The sequence below is a fragment of the Anthonomus grandis genome, chromosome 3 (assembly GCF_022605725.1).
Source record: "Anthonomus grandis grandis chromosome 3, icAntGran1.3, whole genome shotgun sequence".
In the NCBI taxonomy this organism is placed as follows: Eukaryota; Metazoa; Arthropoda; class Insecta; order Coleoptera; family Curculionidae; genus Anthonomus; species Anthonomus grandis.
In genome coordinates, this window is record NC_065548.1 from 28,233,976 (window position 1) to 28,253,053 (window position 19,078).

The window sequence follows — 19,078 nt, forward strand, 5'->3', positions numbered from 1 at the left end:
CCGATAAGTATGTCGAATCGGCCATCAACCAAAAACCTCTTCAATCTTGCTTCAATTTTATAAACATGAATTTTCCTCAAATTTTTAACTCCTATCTACAACCTCTATTTCCAAAATTACCTGAAGGAATTGTAATATTGAATATAGAATTCGACACAGAAATCCAGAAATCCAAAAAATTCTGGAAGCATGTAAAAACCTTACATAATCAAACGTATCAACCTTACAAAAAACTAATATCCTAATAGCATGTATTTAGGTGTATGCAGACCGACAGGTCAAAACATTGTTAATTTGTTTGTACTTCACTTTTCTGGAACTTAGATACTTATGGATGTAGCAAATTATGGCCTCATATATAATCTTAATTTCAACTCTGTTCAAATTTCATTAAAGGAGTTTTATGATGCATAACAGCTTCAAGATATCCGTTGTCTTAAAGAATTGCGTTTCGCCTAAGTAAGCCATTACACCATATCATTAGTCTCCCCTTATCCTCTGCTATACTCTATTTCACACTTCTGAATAGAGCAATAAACTGGGGAATTCCGTTCTGTTTGGCTACATTTCGTGGTAGTTCATAGGCGCAGGTACTTATAATATTTATGAATTTAATTTTCACGGATTAAATGCCTTTATTCTGAAAGAGATTAAATACTAAATAAATACTTTTAATCCTTTTGTATAGGTACCTATCTTTTAACGCTTTGTAACATGCAAAAATGGGGTCAGGTAATATATACAGACTATAAATACTTTTAAATCATATTTTAAACGTTAGTAGTCACTGCTACGCTGTAGTGTAATCACAATATTATTATCCCAATATTTAAAAAATGGAGGTATTCAGTCCAACGAAAAGATGTACTAAAAATTCTCCACTATCGCTGAGTGAAAAAGTTATTATTTTAAATGTACATGATTGCATAAAACACGATTACCCTAGTTTTACTGTGCAAGAAATTGTTGAAAAATGTTTTCGAATGAGTGGAATTGGAAAGTCCACCATTTTCAAATTGTTGCGGGAAAGAAAAGTAGCAGGTCAAGTGGAATCTCCTAAGCAAAAGCCAGGACGACCTACAAAAGTCCTTGATGAAAATGCTAAATGTATAATTCGAAGAAAAGTTCACTCTTTTTATTTTAAAAAGGAAATACCCACCCTAGACAAAATTTTAATGGAGCTTGGCCGAGATGACAGTATTCCGTTGATAAGTAGAAAACTTTTATGGAAAACTTTAAAAAATATGGATTTTGCCTGGGAAAAGCATAACCGCAAAGCACTTTTACTGGAGAGCGACGAAATTGTTTGTTGGAGACGACAATACTTGAGAAGTATCAAGCAGTACCGCAGGGAGCAAAAGAAAGTTTTTTATCTTGATGAGACGTGGATTAACGAAGGTTATATAGTCCAAAAAATGTGGCAAGATAAAAATATAACCAGTGCTCGCCAAGCTTTCATAGAAGGCCTGTCTACGGGTATTAAAGTACCTTCGGGAAAAGGAAAAAGACTTATAATCACACATATTGGAAGCGAAGAGGGATTTTTAAAAGAAGGTCTGCTAACCTTTGAGTCGACTCGCACAGGAGATTACCATGAAGACATGAACTCAGACGTTTTCGAGGACTATTTTGGTGAAATGATTAAATTTCTTCCGGCTAATTCGGTGGTGGTTATGGATAACGCAAGCTATCATTCACAGCGAATAGAGAAGACGCCAACTTCAAGTTGGAGAAAGCAAGAAATTATCGATTGGCTGACTGCAAAAGGTATTGCGTTTGAAGCAAATTTGATAAAAAAAGAACTGCTGGCAATAGCAAACTTACACAAAACTCGTTTCATGAAATACGCCGTGGAAGATATAGCCGAAAAATATAATATAACTGTACTGCGCTTACCGCCATATCATTGCGAACTAAATCCTATAGAACTGATATGGGCGCAGGTAAAAGGATTTGTAGCAAGACAAAACACGACTTTTAAAATGAAAGATGTTAAGCTACTGTTTGATCAAGCCATTACGGAAGCGACACCAGAGAATTGGCGAAAAGCAGTCCAGCATGTAATTAAGCAAGAGGACAAAATGTGGGATCTTGACAACCTCATCGATCAGACAGTCGATCCTTTAATTATAATGTCAAGAGGTGATGACAGTTCGTCAGATGACGAAGAAGACTACAATCTATTATAATTTAAAATTGTTATACACTGTTCAAAAAGTGCCAGATCCAAAAGTGACATTTTCAACTGTTTTACTCTACATATTATGTTCAATAAATTTGTGAAAAAAATATATTATTCCATTTAAACAAAAGTAACTTTCTAAAATAAAATAGCATTTAAGTACATTAATTATAAGGTAAAAAACGTATATAAGTCCCAGTTGCACGCCTTTGGCGAACCGTTTTCAATGTTTATCAGTGGGTAACAATGGGCAAAACTCATAAATTGACCCAAAACCGGGTGGCACTACCTGCAATCAACGAAAAGAAAGAATTTTACATTGAAACTAATACGCAACTAAGGTAGTGGCATAAAATATTGGTGGATCACCAGGTACCACTTTTGCATACCTAATGAGGTTTTATTGCTCTACACACTTCTGAAATAGAGTATAATTTGCCCGATTTCTGGAAAAAATCCTCTTAATATACCTTGTTTAAAAGTGGGGACAGAAACGATGTTGTTTATTATAGAGGTACAAGTGTCCACTCTGACATTTCCAAGTAATTTAATTAAAATTCTCTACTTCTTATTAGTTCCGTCTACATTTGAATTTACCTCAGTAGCGTATGTACCCTTTTCCAAGTTCCATATGGAAACTATTGAAGCAGTGCAAAAAGCATTTCTTACTTTAGCTTTTAAGAGAAATATTAATATATCGGGTGACACAGGAAAAAGCGAACACTTAAATAGATAAACAAATAAATTTGATTTATCATTTGACATATTCAATTGATTTTTGTGATCTCTTGTTTGACCGGAAGTGACACTAATTTTCTTAGTTTAAATGGGACAATTTGTATATTATTGCGTATTTCGATAGAAAATAATATTTCGACAACAATGATAACGCATTTGCTACTTTTTGTTTTAGACTCATAGAACATATCAATTTTTTAAATTTTACAATAGGCTGCCATGTGTGCATTTAGTCGAAGTCTTAGGGCGAAAGTTTTAATTTTTAATTAAGTACTCTAGGAAAAATAATATTCATAATCCTTTACATGCCTATTTAAAATGTCCAAACCAGTATTTTTGGCATTTAGTTTATTTTTTAAATAACACTTTATTGAGAACAACTACTTTTAAAATGCGTGTTTTTTCCCAATTATTTAACATGATTATTTTTTAAATCGCCTGTTAAATAAGCTTTTTATTTTGTGAATAAAAAAATTAAAATCGCATAAAATTAACGATCCGTACTCATGCGATTTTTGACTTTTCATTTCCTTTTTTGATTTTTCTTTCATTCTTTTCATTTTTTGGTTTCCATTCGACGATATTTAAATGAATTCAAAAACCCAAGCCCAAATACCATTCAAATTATTATTCATTCAATAAAACACTTTTATTTAAACAATTATAGTACTTTATGACAATAAATACTACATTAAATTAAATCAACTGCCGGTTAAAGTTGTTCAAATAAGACTCTAAGATAAATAATAATTTTTTGTGTCACACAAAAAAAAGATTTATTTTTAAGAGTTTACACCTAATATTTGATCAAGATTATGCCTACTTTTATTGAACCTGACATTTAATTGCATTTACCATAGCTATTAATTAAAAACCAATGAAATTCAATTATTTCATATTTTAGTTTAATCACATTTTGATAATGTTTAAATAAGATCACAATTTACTTCAATGATTCTTATGTTTAAAATAATTTTAAGTAGGTATGCACAAATAAAAGTAAGATACTCATTTATTTAATCACAAATGTCATTAAATAAATAATAAATAAATATGTCTTTATTTGGTATCAAATGCACCTTACATTACATTTGACCAAAAAGGCGAAGATTATACTTTTATCTCTTAACCTTAATAACAATAATAATTACAATTGCTTTGACAAACACCAGTAATAGTAATATAAACATTAACAAAAGAACAAACTGAAAGAAAATTAAAAAAAAACTAGTTAAATACATTTGCAAATCCGCAGAGAAAAAAAAATGAATTGTGCAATTGTTCCTCCAAGAACAAAGTTTTATAATCATTTTTAAAGCGAGATATTGGAATTGAAAAATTAGGTCTAAGTCGATTATAAATTGTTACGGCATTGTAAGTATAACTACGTGAGAAAAGAGCTGTGCTATGGTGTGGCAATATCAGAGTCTTCTGTCTTATATCTCTATCATGAATCGCATTTCTTGGAATTAATTTTTCTAACAGATATTTCGGCTGGTTTTTATAGAGCCGATACACAAATATAAGAAAATTAAACTTAAAAAGAAATGCCATTTTTAGCCACTGCAATCCATAGATATACATATATGTACACATGATCAAATTACACACAAATCGACAACACGTATTTTCTACACGTTGCAATTTATGTTGGGTGATTTTATCAAGACAAGGATAATAAACGATAAAACAGTAATTTAAAATGGATAACACTAACGATACTGAGAGTATTTTTCTTGTCTGGAAATTGAAAATATGTTTGTTAGCATTGAGCAAACGCATACGCAAATAGCACCTCTGCAAGATAGCATTAATCAATATGTCCTTGGAATCTTAAAGAACCTATAGTTAAACCTAGAATCTTGACGCACTCAGCAAAAGCCAAGGGGTTATTATCAATTTGAATGTATATATTTTTTTCAATATTAGCACGACGATTTTTATTGGCAAAAAGTAATACCTTAGTTTTATTGGCATTAATATTAAGATTGTGTTGAAAACCATAAAACTTTAACTTGGCGACTAACAAGTCATGATCGATTACATCGAGAGCCATTAAATAATCCAAGGCAACTAAAATTACAGCCAGTTTTTTATCGAGAGCTCTTATTATGTTGTCAATAATGTTCAAGAGGGTGGTAGATGTAATGAATCCTTCTCTAAAGCCAGACTGTTGAGTTGGAAGTATGTTATTATCAGTGAGATAAAATGACAATTGTGCATAGACAACTCTTTCCAAGATTCTTATCTTCCTTCGATATTATTGGCAATAAACTTATAGTGCACAAGTCCTGTAAGGATTTGGGATTACATACTTTGTATATGGGGCACACAACTAACTCACGCCAAGGGTGGGGAAAGTAGCCTGATTCTCAATAAGAAATTATATTTGTTATTTGGCCAATAATCTATGGCAAACAAAGGTGTAGCATTTGTAACGAAATTCAGGTATTGCAAATGCAGTATCCCATTGACTCAATGTGTATCCCATTCATATTATGAAAGCGTTTTCTGTGTGTAGAAATATGTATTTTCAGAAGGACAGTGCGCCTCACTCCCCATAGCTTTAGAGAAGTAACTGAACACTTACAGCATCAGTTTGACGAAAGAGCTATTTCTACTCCTGGTCTGATCCCTTTGCCCAAGGTCACTGGACTTGATATCAATTTTAGATTTTTTTTAGCTGGGGGTACGTAAAAGACTGTGTATATTCTACTCCGGTGCGTGATCTGCAGTAATTTCAACGGAGAATTGTTTATGTTTTCTTCACTTTATTATGCATTTAGTTTAAAATTATTCATCAAATTATATAGACATTTTTTTTCCTGTTTGACCGTTTGTGTGTACCTACGTTCAATTAGGTACATGTTAAGTAAAATATGTAGTATTAAGATGTTGTAAAAAAATTTTGCAATGAAAAATTTGTTCTTATATTCTCAAATAGTAATATGACACTTGACAAAATATATGTTATGTCAGTTGAAAAAAAAATAGGCAGGTGTGTCCTGTGATTTATTCAATAACGGGGACCGTCACAGCCATCTCAAAACAGCCAAATCACAGCCATCTGTGCTATTTTTATTGACTTTAATTCTTAAATGCGTTCATTTATGTGACTTATTTGAACATTTATGTGTTATTTTCTTCTTATGGGCTTATTTAGTAACCCATTTAAAAAAATAACTAACTAAACGCCAAAAATACTGGTTCAAATAAAATGCAATGAAAACATTTTTCCAAAACAAAAAGTAGCAAATATTTTGTATCGAAATACGTAGTAATATACCAAGTGTTTCCTTTAAAATAAAAAAGTTATTGGTTCACCGGAAATAACGGAAAACCACAGAATATATCAAAAGATGCTTTTATATACTATCTATGCTATTATATTCTATCAATATACCAAATTTCATTTGGTCATCTTGAAAAGTAAAAAATTTATTAAGTGTTCCTTCTTTCCTGCGTCTATATTAACTACAGTATAGTTAAACCAACATTTAATGTTGTTAGCCTTAGAGAATAGAGAGTGGTATCTGATTTGTTATTATTCTACAAAATTTTAAATAGCATACAGGTAGAGAGACTGATTATTACACCTAAAACGGCGAAATATGTCAACAAGCACGGATGCATTTCTTGCACTCTGGTACTCATCAACTATGTCGCTGTTTTTCAGTACAACATTAGTAAGGAAAGACTTTAATGGAGGTAACTGTATTACTTGCAATAAAATTTCGCAAAATATACACAAAAGTTATGATATTTTTAAAATCCTCCTATCTCCTATCCTTACAATATAGTCCCAAAATACCAGCCAAACATTCGATTTTTGAGAGAAACACACTCCTTTCGAACAACGAAAGGAGTGTGTTTCTCATGTAATAAAAAAAAAGATTCATGTCATTCCCAATGCAAGGGGCACTGGGATTTATAACAAGCTTGAAGACAAAAGGATGTCCCAAAATTCGATAGATTTAATTTTTTTTGCAAGAGATTGGTCTATTTTCAAATATAATTGAAAACATATCCCTACATTACACTGTCAAATTGCCTCCATAAAACCATAATAATTTAAAATCTTTCGGCTATAACATAAGTTGAGAAAAAAATAATAGCTGTTTAAAATTAAACTGTGCAAACATGTAGGCATGTCAATGTTATTATTGTTACTCTGTAAATTTATTCATAATCTTGGACACTGCATAATCTTCAATTCCCCAACCTGTATACTATTGTCCTATTCTTGTGTCGTAAATCACTTTCAATACCAATTATTAATGTCATAATGCCCCCATGTTTAATGTACCTTTTCATCATGCAAATTATGGCTTATTCTCACCACTCAAGATAATGATGAAAATCTCTTAAAATATTTGATTTTTATTATTGTTGCACCAAGTATTCTGTTGTTGGGATGGTATTCTATATATTTGGTTTTTGTAAGTAGTAATGGTCTAGGTTAGTATAGTTCTATGTGTGCCACTGCTTAATTTCGTTTAAAATTATCATATTTTAGCCCTGCCATTGAAAAAACAAACTAATAATAAACAGACCAAGTTAATCCTAAGAATATAAAAAAGCTCAATACTCCGAAGCCCCTATCAAACTATCGCATGTCACCTTAACGTTCAAAATTCTAAAGCGTCACAAGATTAAATATCGATAACACTAGCTGGGTGAATCGTAAATCGTACAAAATAAAAAACTCATGCAGAATACTGCCTGCTATTTATAAAACTAAAAACAGTAAGCATGCAACCTAAAAATTACTGTACCACTCTCAAGCTGGTACAAAAACAACTAAAAATAGGACTTCATAATATTTCTTTAATCAATAATACAGGGATGTGGAGAGGACCAACGGGTATTACGTGTTCTTAATTATTATTTGCTGGTTTACTGTTAAAGCTTATCAGAGAGGAATACTGATTATTTATTGTAACATACTCATATAATAAAAAAGTTCCTTATTCTCAAAGTAAAATTCCTCACACTCTAATCTAATTTTTAGCCATTTAACCCTCATTTAAAAAGACTTATTAGGCTTCTTAAAATACTCCAAACAATAACTTTCATCCTGTGGCAAAAACCCTTTAGCATTTTCCATAAGTTCCTTAAATGAAATTTCCTTAAACTCCAGTTTATCCACCTCCTGATTAGTGGCAATTGAAACACAATGTTCATCATCTATTAATATTTCTTGAAACTTCCAATTTTGCATATATTTTCCTTCCACCTCAAGCCTTGTATCATCCACATAATGGTCCTTAGACAAATCTTTTACTGGTGTAAAGGTCAAATCATCTAACTTCATAGTTATCCCAACACCAACTGCTTTAGTATATGCCTCCTTAAGTGACCACAGCCTGCAAAATCTCCCAATTTGTTCCTGTTTAGTTTTCATGGCATAAACCTGCTTCCACTCTTCAGTTGAGAAATTCCTCTTCATCACTCTAAAAAACTCATGTAAACTTTTCCCACCAGTGTACTCTAGTTTCATAACATCAACCCCTAAAGCCATAGAGTCACACTCTCCAACAAACACTGTATAGTCCCCCTGATGGGATACATTAAAACTAACATTTAATTCACTATTTTCAAGCAAAGGACGCCCATGTTCATCTCTGATAAATTTCACTGCACTATAGTCCATCTGACAGTTTTCAGATACAAATTTTCTCATCATTAGTCTGCCTATAAGGGAATATTTGAAGTCTTTGTTAAAATAAAACTTGTTAAGCCTAATTTTTTCTTCTGTTTGAATGCAGCTAACTGCTAGCAATAGTTCCTGGTATGTGGGAGACCATTTTGATATATTAAAGCACCATCTGACTCCAGGTTTTGACATTTTTGTTGAATATTAGCCTGGTTAAGGTTTTTTTTAGTTAAGTGCTTCAGGCATACCTGGCAAAGAAAAGCTGTATCAGAATGGACATGAATGGTTTTGGTGATTCTTTGAATGTCAAGAAAAAAATGCATATCTGGCTATAAAATAAATTTTAGAGGGAAGGAGGTTTGAGGACCATTCCAGTTGTGACCACAATGGTTCAGTAATTGTTGTGTTGCTTAAATAATTTGAAATGCTTACATATTGTTATAAACTAAATATTAATCCTTTAAGTACACTTTTCCTTGATAAAGGTTATATTATTAACTACATACAGATAATTTTATTCCTATAATTTAAGGGTGTAAGTATATCCTTGTCCATAAAAAGAAATCAGGTGAATTTCCTAAATGATTAGCCCAAAAAACAGCACTTTTTAGGCCTTCAGAGGCTTCTTTTTAGGCTTGATTCAACCCCTCAATTGTCTCCTATGCAGTTTTACTGCTTCTGCATTTGTCACAGTATTTGTATTTTATGATTAGATATACAGTAGTGGTAAAATGTATGGAAACTCTTAATAATACTTTACGACCAGAAAAATAAATATTAAAGAATACTGAATTTTTCTGGAGCCTTTTAAATTGGGGTAAATTACAGAAACACTACTGACATTCAGATTGTTGTTGGGCTTAATAATTCAACAAGGTATTTTGTTTATATTTTCTCGGCGATAGGGAATTTCTGGTTAGAAATTGGAAAAAAGTATGGAAATAATTTTTATTCTGTGTTTGAAGTATTCAGTCTTAGTTTTTCAGTGCAAATATTTGTGTAAAATAATAATTTATCATGCCAAAACACCATTAGTTTTCATGTGATCTCAGACAAAAAAATTGTGGATTTATTAATGAGTAGAAAAAAGTCATTCATTGCAAAAATTTTTGAATATTTCTAGAAGTGCTGTAACAAAAATAATACAAAAATTCGATAGCCGTGGTAAGAAATGCGCCGAAGTCGGGAAAACGTAGTAAAACTACTCCTCGAATGGATAAAACTATTTTAAGGATCTCAAAACTTGATCCTGGAAAAACCTCCACACAAATTAGAAACGAAATCTCTGAGCAATTTGGTGTTAACATGACAAGTTAACTAGAACTATAAGAAACTATTTAAGTGGACGTTTTTTGGGAGAATTGCTGTTAAAAAGCCACTTCATCAAAGAAAAATAGAAAGCCCAAATGAGTTTGCCAGAACTCATATCTCTTGGTCTCTCAAAAAAATAGTAGGCCTTTTCTGTCAGATACTTTATGTCTAAAGCATTTGAGTGTTACAAGGTCTCTAATATTGCATGGCATGTGATTGATTACTTTATACCTTCTATAGTTACTAGTATACCTACTAGTCTTTCTAGATGCACTTTACCCATGGCTCTAAGAAGAGCCTATTTTGGAACCTTCCATCCTGTTTCAACTTATGCCATTTTAGCATGAGGGCATGCTCCTTGCATAAAGAGATTATTTGCTCTACAGAGAAAGGCTGTTAGAGCCCTGGGTTAGCCAAGACTTTTTTGACCTTTGAAGTGAGCTTTACAATAGGAAAAGCAACATTAAATAGTTGCATCACTCTCGCATGAAAATTAGAAACTGGGTCAGGCAATACACCTGGCTTTTTCAATTTATCATAGAGTTTCTGAGGTTAGAGCATATTATGTAGTCAATTGTAGTGGACAACTATTTAGTCACTCGACTTGGTGAGTCCACATGCATTTTTAAGTTAAATGTACTAAGCATATTGCATAAACGGAGAGTCTAAGCATAGTTCATAACCTAGTAATTTACGTTAAGATCTCCAAAAATAATTATTTGTGCCGAGCAAGAAATTTCAGACAAATGACTCTCCAGACCAAAAAAGAAGTCGTTGAAGTCTGATATTGGCGATCGATAAATGCAAATAATGTATACATTTCTTGGTCTAGAAAACATTACACAAAATTTAAACGCGGTTTCTTTTAGGAGATAGTCATATTTATTTTATTTGTTGGAAAGAACTTTGCTCCAAAAACCAAATATCACTAACCAGAATAATACAGCCTCCATAAGACACTCGAGTCCTACAATAATTAGATACAATTGTGTAATTGTATCTAATTATTGTAACAATGTTTGGGTTTTTTAAGTCATTCAAAAAGATTGTTTGAGTTCAGAAGTTTTATTATGCAATGACTGAATATTATTTAATTTATGAAGGAGAGAATATTCTCCTGTGTGGTTAGATTGAATTGAATGGTTTATATCATTAGTGCTAGGAGTTAAGAGTATCTCACAGCCGGTCTTTGAGGAATAAGAAGGAATAAGAGACAATGACAAGCCTATTTTAGAGTCCTTAGAATTGATTTTTTTGAAAAAAATTAAGACATAAAATTTAGATCACACACATTATGGAAAAATGGAGTACCATTCTATGGAGAGATAAAAGCCAATTTTCTTTATTTGTATCTGATGGTGGAAATATGTAAGGAGACTGGTGGGTGCAAGATTCAGAGCAAAGTACCAAATTGTATAATACCAATTAAAATTCATTCCAATATAAAAAACCAGCAACAACTTTTTAATATTATTGAATCTGAGTGATCAAAATTCTTGCAAAAACTCTTCAAAATACTAAAAAGTGTTAATCAGAATGTTTATAATCCCATTTTTTATAAAATAGTAGAAGTTTCCATACTTATTTCTAACTGGTATATGAAAATTAGCTATAATTTAAAATTATTAATATGAATAATCATAATTTTATATGAAAACATAAATAAATATTGTTAGAAATCATATTCTAATATGCATATGTGGCAATAAATATTAGAAAGAAATATACTTGTCAAAATAAAAAGTTTCCATACATTTTTCCAGCACTGTATATCTTGTTTTATGTACTAGATCGAATATAGAAAAAATTAATTGCAGAATTTGATATACCTTGTTTTATGTAATAATTCAAACAAAAGATCTATACTTTAATTTTCTGATATAGAGAAACAAAACCACAAATTTTAAATATATTCAATTTGCAGTCATATCTAAGAAATTGTTAAAAACTGTGTGTGCTATATATAGTCTTACATTAAATTAATAATCTACATTTATTGGCATAGCTTTAGATAATCATTGGACTCTGATAACCTTTAATAGTAAGAACCAGTGCAGCTTAAATATAGGGTGTTTCAAAACACAAAATTTTCTTATTACATTAAGTAATGGATTATTTTATGCTAAAATCGCAGCATTTGCTGAATTTATAGTAACAGTACAAAATAGTTTTATCATTTTTTCTCTCGTAAAGGATATGTCTATTCATCAGTTTCCAAAATATGACAAATATTCTTGTACTGTTCTTTTATCTGTAATTTTGTTTTTACTTCTCATGGCCAACTAACAGAGTGATATAACAAAGATTCAAAACAACATCCAGAAACCCTCTATAAATTAATATTTTCCCACTTTGTTTTACTAGTATTTAAACTTGTGTAAAATGCTCTCACACCCACACATTGCTGCTATATGCTGAGATGTTAAAAATTTTAGGTAAATATCTAGTTTAGCAACTTTTCTGAAAATCTCACATTAAATTATGTGCAAAGGCTAACAATGTGTGTAATTTGACCAGAAAAAAATATTTTAAGGACAGAATAGCAAATTTTCAAGTGGAACTGAAAAAGTATGGAACTGGGATCGGGTTAAGATGGGTTAAGTTGGAATTACAAACATGTTAAACCTTTTCTCATAATTTTAAGTGAGACTTCCAGAAAATTTGCTAAACCAGACCTTTACATTTCCAATAGTCATCAAAAATTCACATCCTTATCTGTGTGCTTAATTAAAATGATAATCTCTTGGAACTTACCATAAAGTATAGCATTTTTTGGTCCTCTCTCACTCATATATGAGGTGGCATCAATTGAGGCCCGTTCAACTAAGGGTGTGTTGCATTCATATTCACTGTAATAATCTCCTGTAATGAAAGAAATATTAAAAGAACTTGGTCAGCACAATCCAAAAGTTAATGTGTTAAATGAGTCATAGTTTAAATATTTGCTGGCAAAATGTTGTTAAAAGGAAAAAGCTTTAGGGGAAAATATCTAGTTTATACAACGGATAATAATAGGTTTTAACAATATTTACAAAATAAACGCCTATTTTTCAAGAAGTTCGTTAAATTGTTTACGTTTATAAACCGTCTTTTGACAAGCTCATTAGGCTTATTTCATGAGCAGATAATTACTAATCTATGGGAAAAAAATTGTAAAACAATGGTGCCATGTACCTTTTACAAAAATATAAGATTTTCCTAACAAAAATAAACATATAGTAACCAAAAACATCGCTGAAACGCTACGACATGACACTACCAAACGAACGATTTTTTTGTTTGAGTAACGTGTGACGTTTGTAGAATGCTAGAAATGACAAATGACATTTACCCGCACTTTAGGACACGCCCAATGCGGTGTGACCACCTGTGATCCGAACATAAAATAAAATCCCTAAAATATCTAAAGCCACGAACTTAATAAATATATTGGACTGCCAATTCAATAAAAGTAAATTACCACTACTAGGTGGCCGCTATTTTACGTGATTGTGTCCTTTTGATGTTGGTCACTCTGACAAATTTCAGTCGTGCCAATTGTAAGGAAACAAAACAATTAAAGGTTTTTGAGAGGTTATAATATATAAACCGATTTTAAATGGATAATTACAATTTATTGGTAATTACCGCGGTTATCCTTGGTTTTTACACGTCAAACTACATTGACGTCACAACTTGTTTTCGTGTAAACGTTTTGGTTTAACCAGTGTTTATTGATTATAAATAGTAAATAATAATAGTAATTAGCAAATAATAAACAACACCCCTTTCGCATTAATCTGCCAAGCACTCGAGAGCCGCGGCTCAGAACCCTGTTTGGTTAGCTGGATAGAGGCCATGCTCTTGAAACGTCATGTATCTGCACAGGTCAACAACGAGATTGTCGAAACGTTGGCGGCTAGGGGCTGCCCGCAGGGAGGAGTATTGTCCCCTACCTTGTGGTCGACAGCCTAATAAATCTTTTAAACAATGCTGGCCTGTACACACAGGCCTACGCTGATGATCTGGTAATCCTTTGCCCAGGGAGAGACGCCGTCTCAATGCGGGGCCCTATGATGAGAGCCCTGCGTATGGTGGACATATGGTGCCTCTCGGGGGGTCTCAGGATTAACCCCAAAGTAGAGCTCCTACTATTCACGAGGAGACGTAACTTTGGCACGCCCCCTGTTATATCTCTAGGTGGCGTGCAGCTGCATTACTCCAGGACAGTTCGATTTCTGGGAATCAAGTTAGATCCCAAACTCTCCTGGCACAATCATGCAGACACCAGAATGAAGAAGGCCACCTGCGCGCTATGGGACTGCAGGCGGGCTTTTGGCAATACCTGGAGTCTGTCTCCTAAGATCACCCACTGGATCTACTCACGCATTGTGAGACCTCTTCTCACATACGGAGCTATCGTTTGGTGGCCATGTAAGAAGAAAGCGAAAATTCGTGCTCAACTGGACAGAGTCCAACGTCTTGCATGTCTCAGCATAACGGATTCCATGCGGACGGCGCCAACTAGAGCGCTTGAGACTCTGCTGAGCCTTTAGCCTCTGGACCTCGTTGTGCAATTCGAGGCAATGAGGACTGCGTACAGGCTATACGTCCTCGGCGAACTACATGCTGGCGAGACCGGTCACGCAAAAATTTGGTCACGGGCCATACAGGAATGTCCTCTCCTTCTGATGGGCACTGACTGCATGACTCCAGTGACTATGGACTGCGAGGGATTCGTGACGCACATTGCAGGCAGAGAGGAGTGGCAGCATTCCAACAGACCTGCATTGCTAAATAGGGGGACCATCTGGTACACAGATGGCTCCAGAATGAATAACAGAGCTGGATCAGGGCTTTGTGGTAGGATCCCACATACCAGTAGGGCATACTCGCTGGGGGAGCACGCCACTGTCTTCCAGGCCGAAGTATTCGCTGTATTAAAATGCGGACAGAAAATCCTAAGCTGCGGACACCGTAATACAGTCGTATCAGTATGCTCGGACAGCAGAGCTGCCATTAAGGCTATCACGGCCGCAAAGGTAAGCTCCAAGCTGGTACTAGAGTGCACAAAAGTCCTGAAAAAACTGGTACAAGTTGGCTGCAGGGTCCATCTCGTCTGAATATCTGGCCACGCAGGCCATGCAGGTAATGAGGAAGCGGACTCTCTTGCCAGACTGGGATCCGCAAAAGTGCCGATGGGGCCGGAACCCGTAGTTGGTATCGCCAAATGCGTTGCGGTCGCCTCAATGAAGGGTCTGCTGGACAAGTGGATCCACCGAAGATGGACTGAGTCCCCTGGTATGAGACAGGCCAAAGCGCACATAGGTAGGCCCTCTGCCTGTCTCACCAAAAATCTCACTGGCACTTAAGAAGCCATCTCCATACTATTGGTATTGCGGACAACCCGGAATGCTGATGGTGCTGTGAGGAGGATGAAACCGTTGACCATGTAGTCGGGGAGTGCCCAGCACTCAAGCGCGCCAGGTTCAAATACTTGGGTAACACTTACAGTATACCGAGTGACTTAAAGTCCTTCAGACCAGAGAGCCTTATCGGTTTTTCTAAGGCCGTTGGGCTCTGGTAACCCTCAGTGAGGCATGACGGGTCCATCAGGAGACCTATATGCACAACTGCCTTGGCAGCCCACTGTTTCGACAATTCAATAGTAAATAATAAACAAAAACAACTTTATTTTGTGTACTGCATTCTCATTTCTTACATAATATTCCTTTATAAATAATCATATTTCCTAATCTCTTGTATTTGTAGTTCCTATAATTTCTAACGTCGTTTATTTGGACATTATTTAAGATCTATGTTTTGTTGTTTGGAAGTATTTTTTGTTACATTAATTTGATTATTCATGATGACCAACTCTATTTGTAATGCTGATATTGCTAATCCAAGAATAAGACTTATGTGCTTACTGGCTGTCGATTTTTTTAATAAAAATTTCGTGTTGGTTTTAAAATATTTACGGCAGTCACTTTATTCCGAAACGCAAGAAATAATTCTTGTTTTAAAGGAGAAATATATTCCTTCTAATAAAGTGTCTTCAACAGAACTTCGGCTAAGGGAATACATTCGTCGCCCCACAAGATATTTTTAAACCAATTTTCATCTCGCATCCTTCTCAACATCGTACGACAAAAATCTACTCTTGCTTCATAGTGTCTTGGTTCGAGAGTCTGAACGCACATGATACGGATGGAACCCATAAGCTCGTTTTAAAATTTTTTGAACTCTGCTTTCGGATATACCTGTACGTCGTTCTATGGCATGTACCGAGGTACTGGGAGCCGCATCTCTTTCCTCCAAAACCTCCTCTTCTCCTTCTAACTGCGGCCTACCTTCACGAGCGCCACCTACGCCTTTTTCAGGAAATCTTCCTTCGAGCAATGCAGCATGCACCCTAATAAAAACTCGGTGATCTGGATGACGAGCGTTAGGGTACCTCTGTATAATTCAGAGGCTGCCCTGGCGTTTCCTTCACACAAGCCGCAAATGAAGTGCATATTTGCATACTCAAGTGATGTGTATTGCGCCATACTAACAACTAGAGGTATTAAAAAACTTTAAGCTTAAGTTAGTTCCAAGTTGTCAACGGTGACAATTTTAATATCGGTGTCATAGGTCATAGATAAGAAATATAAGTAGGTTATTAGATGGGCAACTGCCTATGTACGGGCTTGGCTGTTGTACTCGTGGCGCCCTCCAGCGTCCGGAAAATCCACATATTAATAGAGAAGATAAATCGCAATACCAATTTAAAATCAATTTGTGGACAGGGATTATTAATTGTGAAATTATAGGACCGTTTGAGTTGCCGCAAAATCTCAATGCTGAATATTATCTCCATTTTTTGTAAAATATTCTCCCCATCCTTTTGGAAAATGTTCCTTTAGACATTCGCAGAAATATGGGGCTACAACACGACGGATGTCCTGCGCACTACGGTGTTCAAGTTAGACATTTTTTACATGAATCCTACTCTAACCGATGGATCGGACGTCTAGGACCTATACTGTGGCCCCCACGGTCACCTGACCTAAATCCTCTCGAGTTTTTTTACTGGGGATGCCTCAAAGAAATTGTATACAGGAGACCCATACAAAACATTGAAAATCTGCGCGGGCGCATCCAAACTGCTGCTCAAGAGATAAATAGAGCTGGCCACGCTCAACGGATTAAGCAATGCTTTATAAGAAGGTGTAGGGCGTGTATAGCAGCAGGTGGTGGCCATTTTGAACACCTTTTGTAAAATTGCAAAACACAAATAAGCCGAATTAATTTACATCGAAAAAAAAACGATTTTTTTTTCACAAAATAGTTCTTTCGGCATTTAAACTACCATTTTTTTTGGGGTTAACAAAAAATTCAAAAAGTTTTTGTCTTTAATACGGCATGGGATAAATAAGTTTTTACGCTAATGGGCACCAAGAGTCTATTATTATTTTATTGTGTCATAGGACTTCAAACTTTTTGAAAAGAAAAAAAAAACCGATATAGCAATTTCAAAAATTTTTCCTGTGAAAAATATTTGCATAACTCAAAAATTTTAATACGCATCATAAAGCGCCTCTATTGGCAAATAATATCCAACCCAAGAAATTGTAATTTTTTTTCATTTAGTGACACACCATAAAAAAACTGATTACAGGTAGGTATTTCTTAAAATTTCGCAAAAATCAAAATATCTTGAAAACAGTAACACTTTCGTTAGAGCTATGTTGGATTATTCTGATTGGAAATAGTCCAATCTATTAGGAGTTTTCATTTGGACCACTATTTACGGGACACCCTGTATATGCCCAAAAATGACCACTGCATGGTGGCCGCCATTTTTATAGTGGTTGTGTCCTTTTGATGTTGGTCACTCAAGTTTTCAAGTGTTAGTGTTGCCAACAAAACATATATTAAATAACGGTAATGAAGTTGACGATGCTGACGTTTGACGTGTGAGTATAGCGGATTGCCTAGTTTTTGGTGATTTGTAAATGACGCTTGGGTATATCATCTGGAACAGGTGATCTATCTTTCTCCTTATTTAATACGTGAATAATGTATCACCATCTTCATTTAAAGTTATTTGGTTCAGTTTCTCAAAACCGAATTATTGTGAATTGCCCGTCTGTGTTGTTTATAATAGAATAATATATTGAGTTGTTGACAGAATAATGTTTTTACTATATAAACCCTTTATAATTACAAACCATCATAAAATCATCTATATTTTGATTTTTATAGATGGTTGTACCTATTAATGTGGAAACACTGTACATAGAAAGAAAGTAAAACTCGCAATAGTAAGAATACTAAATAGAAAGAAAATAAGTGTTTTGAACTGAATTTGATAAGTAAATACAAGCAAAAATTTAAATGAATATCATGATTTTCATGGTATTAGGATTTATAAGATTCAAGATTATCAGAATAATAAAACAAATATTTTAAAATGCATGCATCTATTCCAAGTTGATTGAAACTTTGTCTCATTTTAGGTGAGGATTACTTTCTTTCATAATTTTTAAAGAAATTCTTAAAGAAGTACTAGAAAAATCACAGATCTAACGCAACTATCTTAAATTCTTACCTATATGTAACTTTCTATTTTGTATTTTTGTAAACATAACCTCTCAAAAACTTTAATTGTTTTGTTTCCCTATAGTTGGCACAACTAAAATTTGTCAGAGTGACCAACATCGAAAGGACACAATCACGCAAAATGCCGGCCCCCTAGTAGTGGTCATTTACTTTTCATTGGATTGGCAGTCCAATTTCCAATTTCCAATTGGGCTGGGATTCTAAAATCACGACTCGATCTCGATACGATCACGACTTCGAATTCAATGGCTAACTCAGTCGTGACGAGAAAGGTGATTCTAAATTTCAATCGTCGGCTAAACTCGTTTTATTCGATTTGATTTAGGTTTCTTAGTATATATTTGTTATTTTCCCTAATATTTGACAGATGGAAACATCAATTGTCTTTTCTATTGGTAAACACTAAGAATTTATATTTATTTTGTTAATTTTTTTCACCTTCGTGTGTTTTTATTTAAATATATGCCCATATTATTTCTTTATAATAAAAAAATTTCGTTTAAAACCACCGCTACTCATAGGAAAATAATAATTGAATTCATGGAAAATCACAAAAATTTTTTGTGTTCATCCACTTTTAGTTTTAATATGGCAACATGGGTGCA

The 19,078-nt window shown here is 33.9% G+C and overlaps 2 protein-coding genes across 3 annotated transcripts in view; both read right to left on the reverse strand.

The window, feature by feature from the left end:
* The window catches only part of LOC126733793 (neurexin-4), a 53,830-nt gene extending 40,622 nt beyond the window's left edge, over positions 1–13,208 (reverse strand). For both annotated transcript variants that reach the window (XM_050437200.1, XM_050437201.1), the window contains exons 1-2: positions 13,062–13,208; positions 12,642–12,749 (exon numbers count right to left, since the gene is read on the reverse strand). In XM_050437200.1, the coding sequence (XP_050293157.1) occupies positions 12,642–12,749; positions 13,062–13,119 (166 nt within the window). In that variant the 5' untranslated portion in view covers positions 13,120–13,208. The remainder of the gene's footprint in view (positions 1–12,641; positions 12,750–13,061) is intronic.
* On the reverse strand, positions 7,728–13,100 carry LOC126733794 (L-aminoadipate-semialdehyde dehydrogenase-phosphopantetheinyl transferase). Its single transcript, XM_050437203.1, has 3 exons — positions 13,062–13,100; positions 12,642–12,749; positions 7,728–8,824 (listed from the first exon to the last, which is right to left on the reverse strand). The coding sequence occupies exon 3, from the start codon at positions 8,766–8,768 to the stop codon at positions 7,947–7,949; it is 822 nt and encodes a 273-aa protein (XP_050293160.1). The 5' UTR covers positions 8,769–8,824; positions 12,642–12,749; positions 13,062–13,100; the 3' UTR covers positions 7,728–7,946.
* Positions 13,209–19,078: the final 5,870 nt, after the last annotated feature.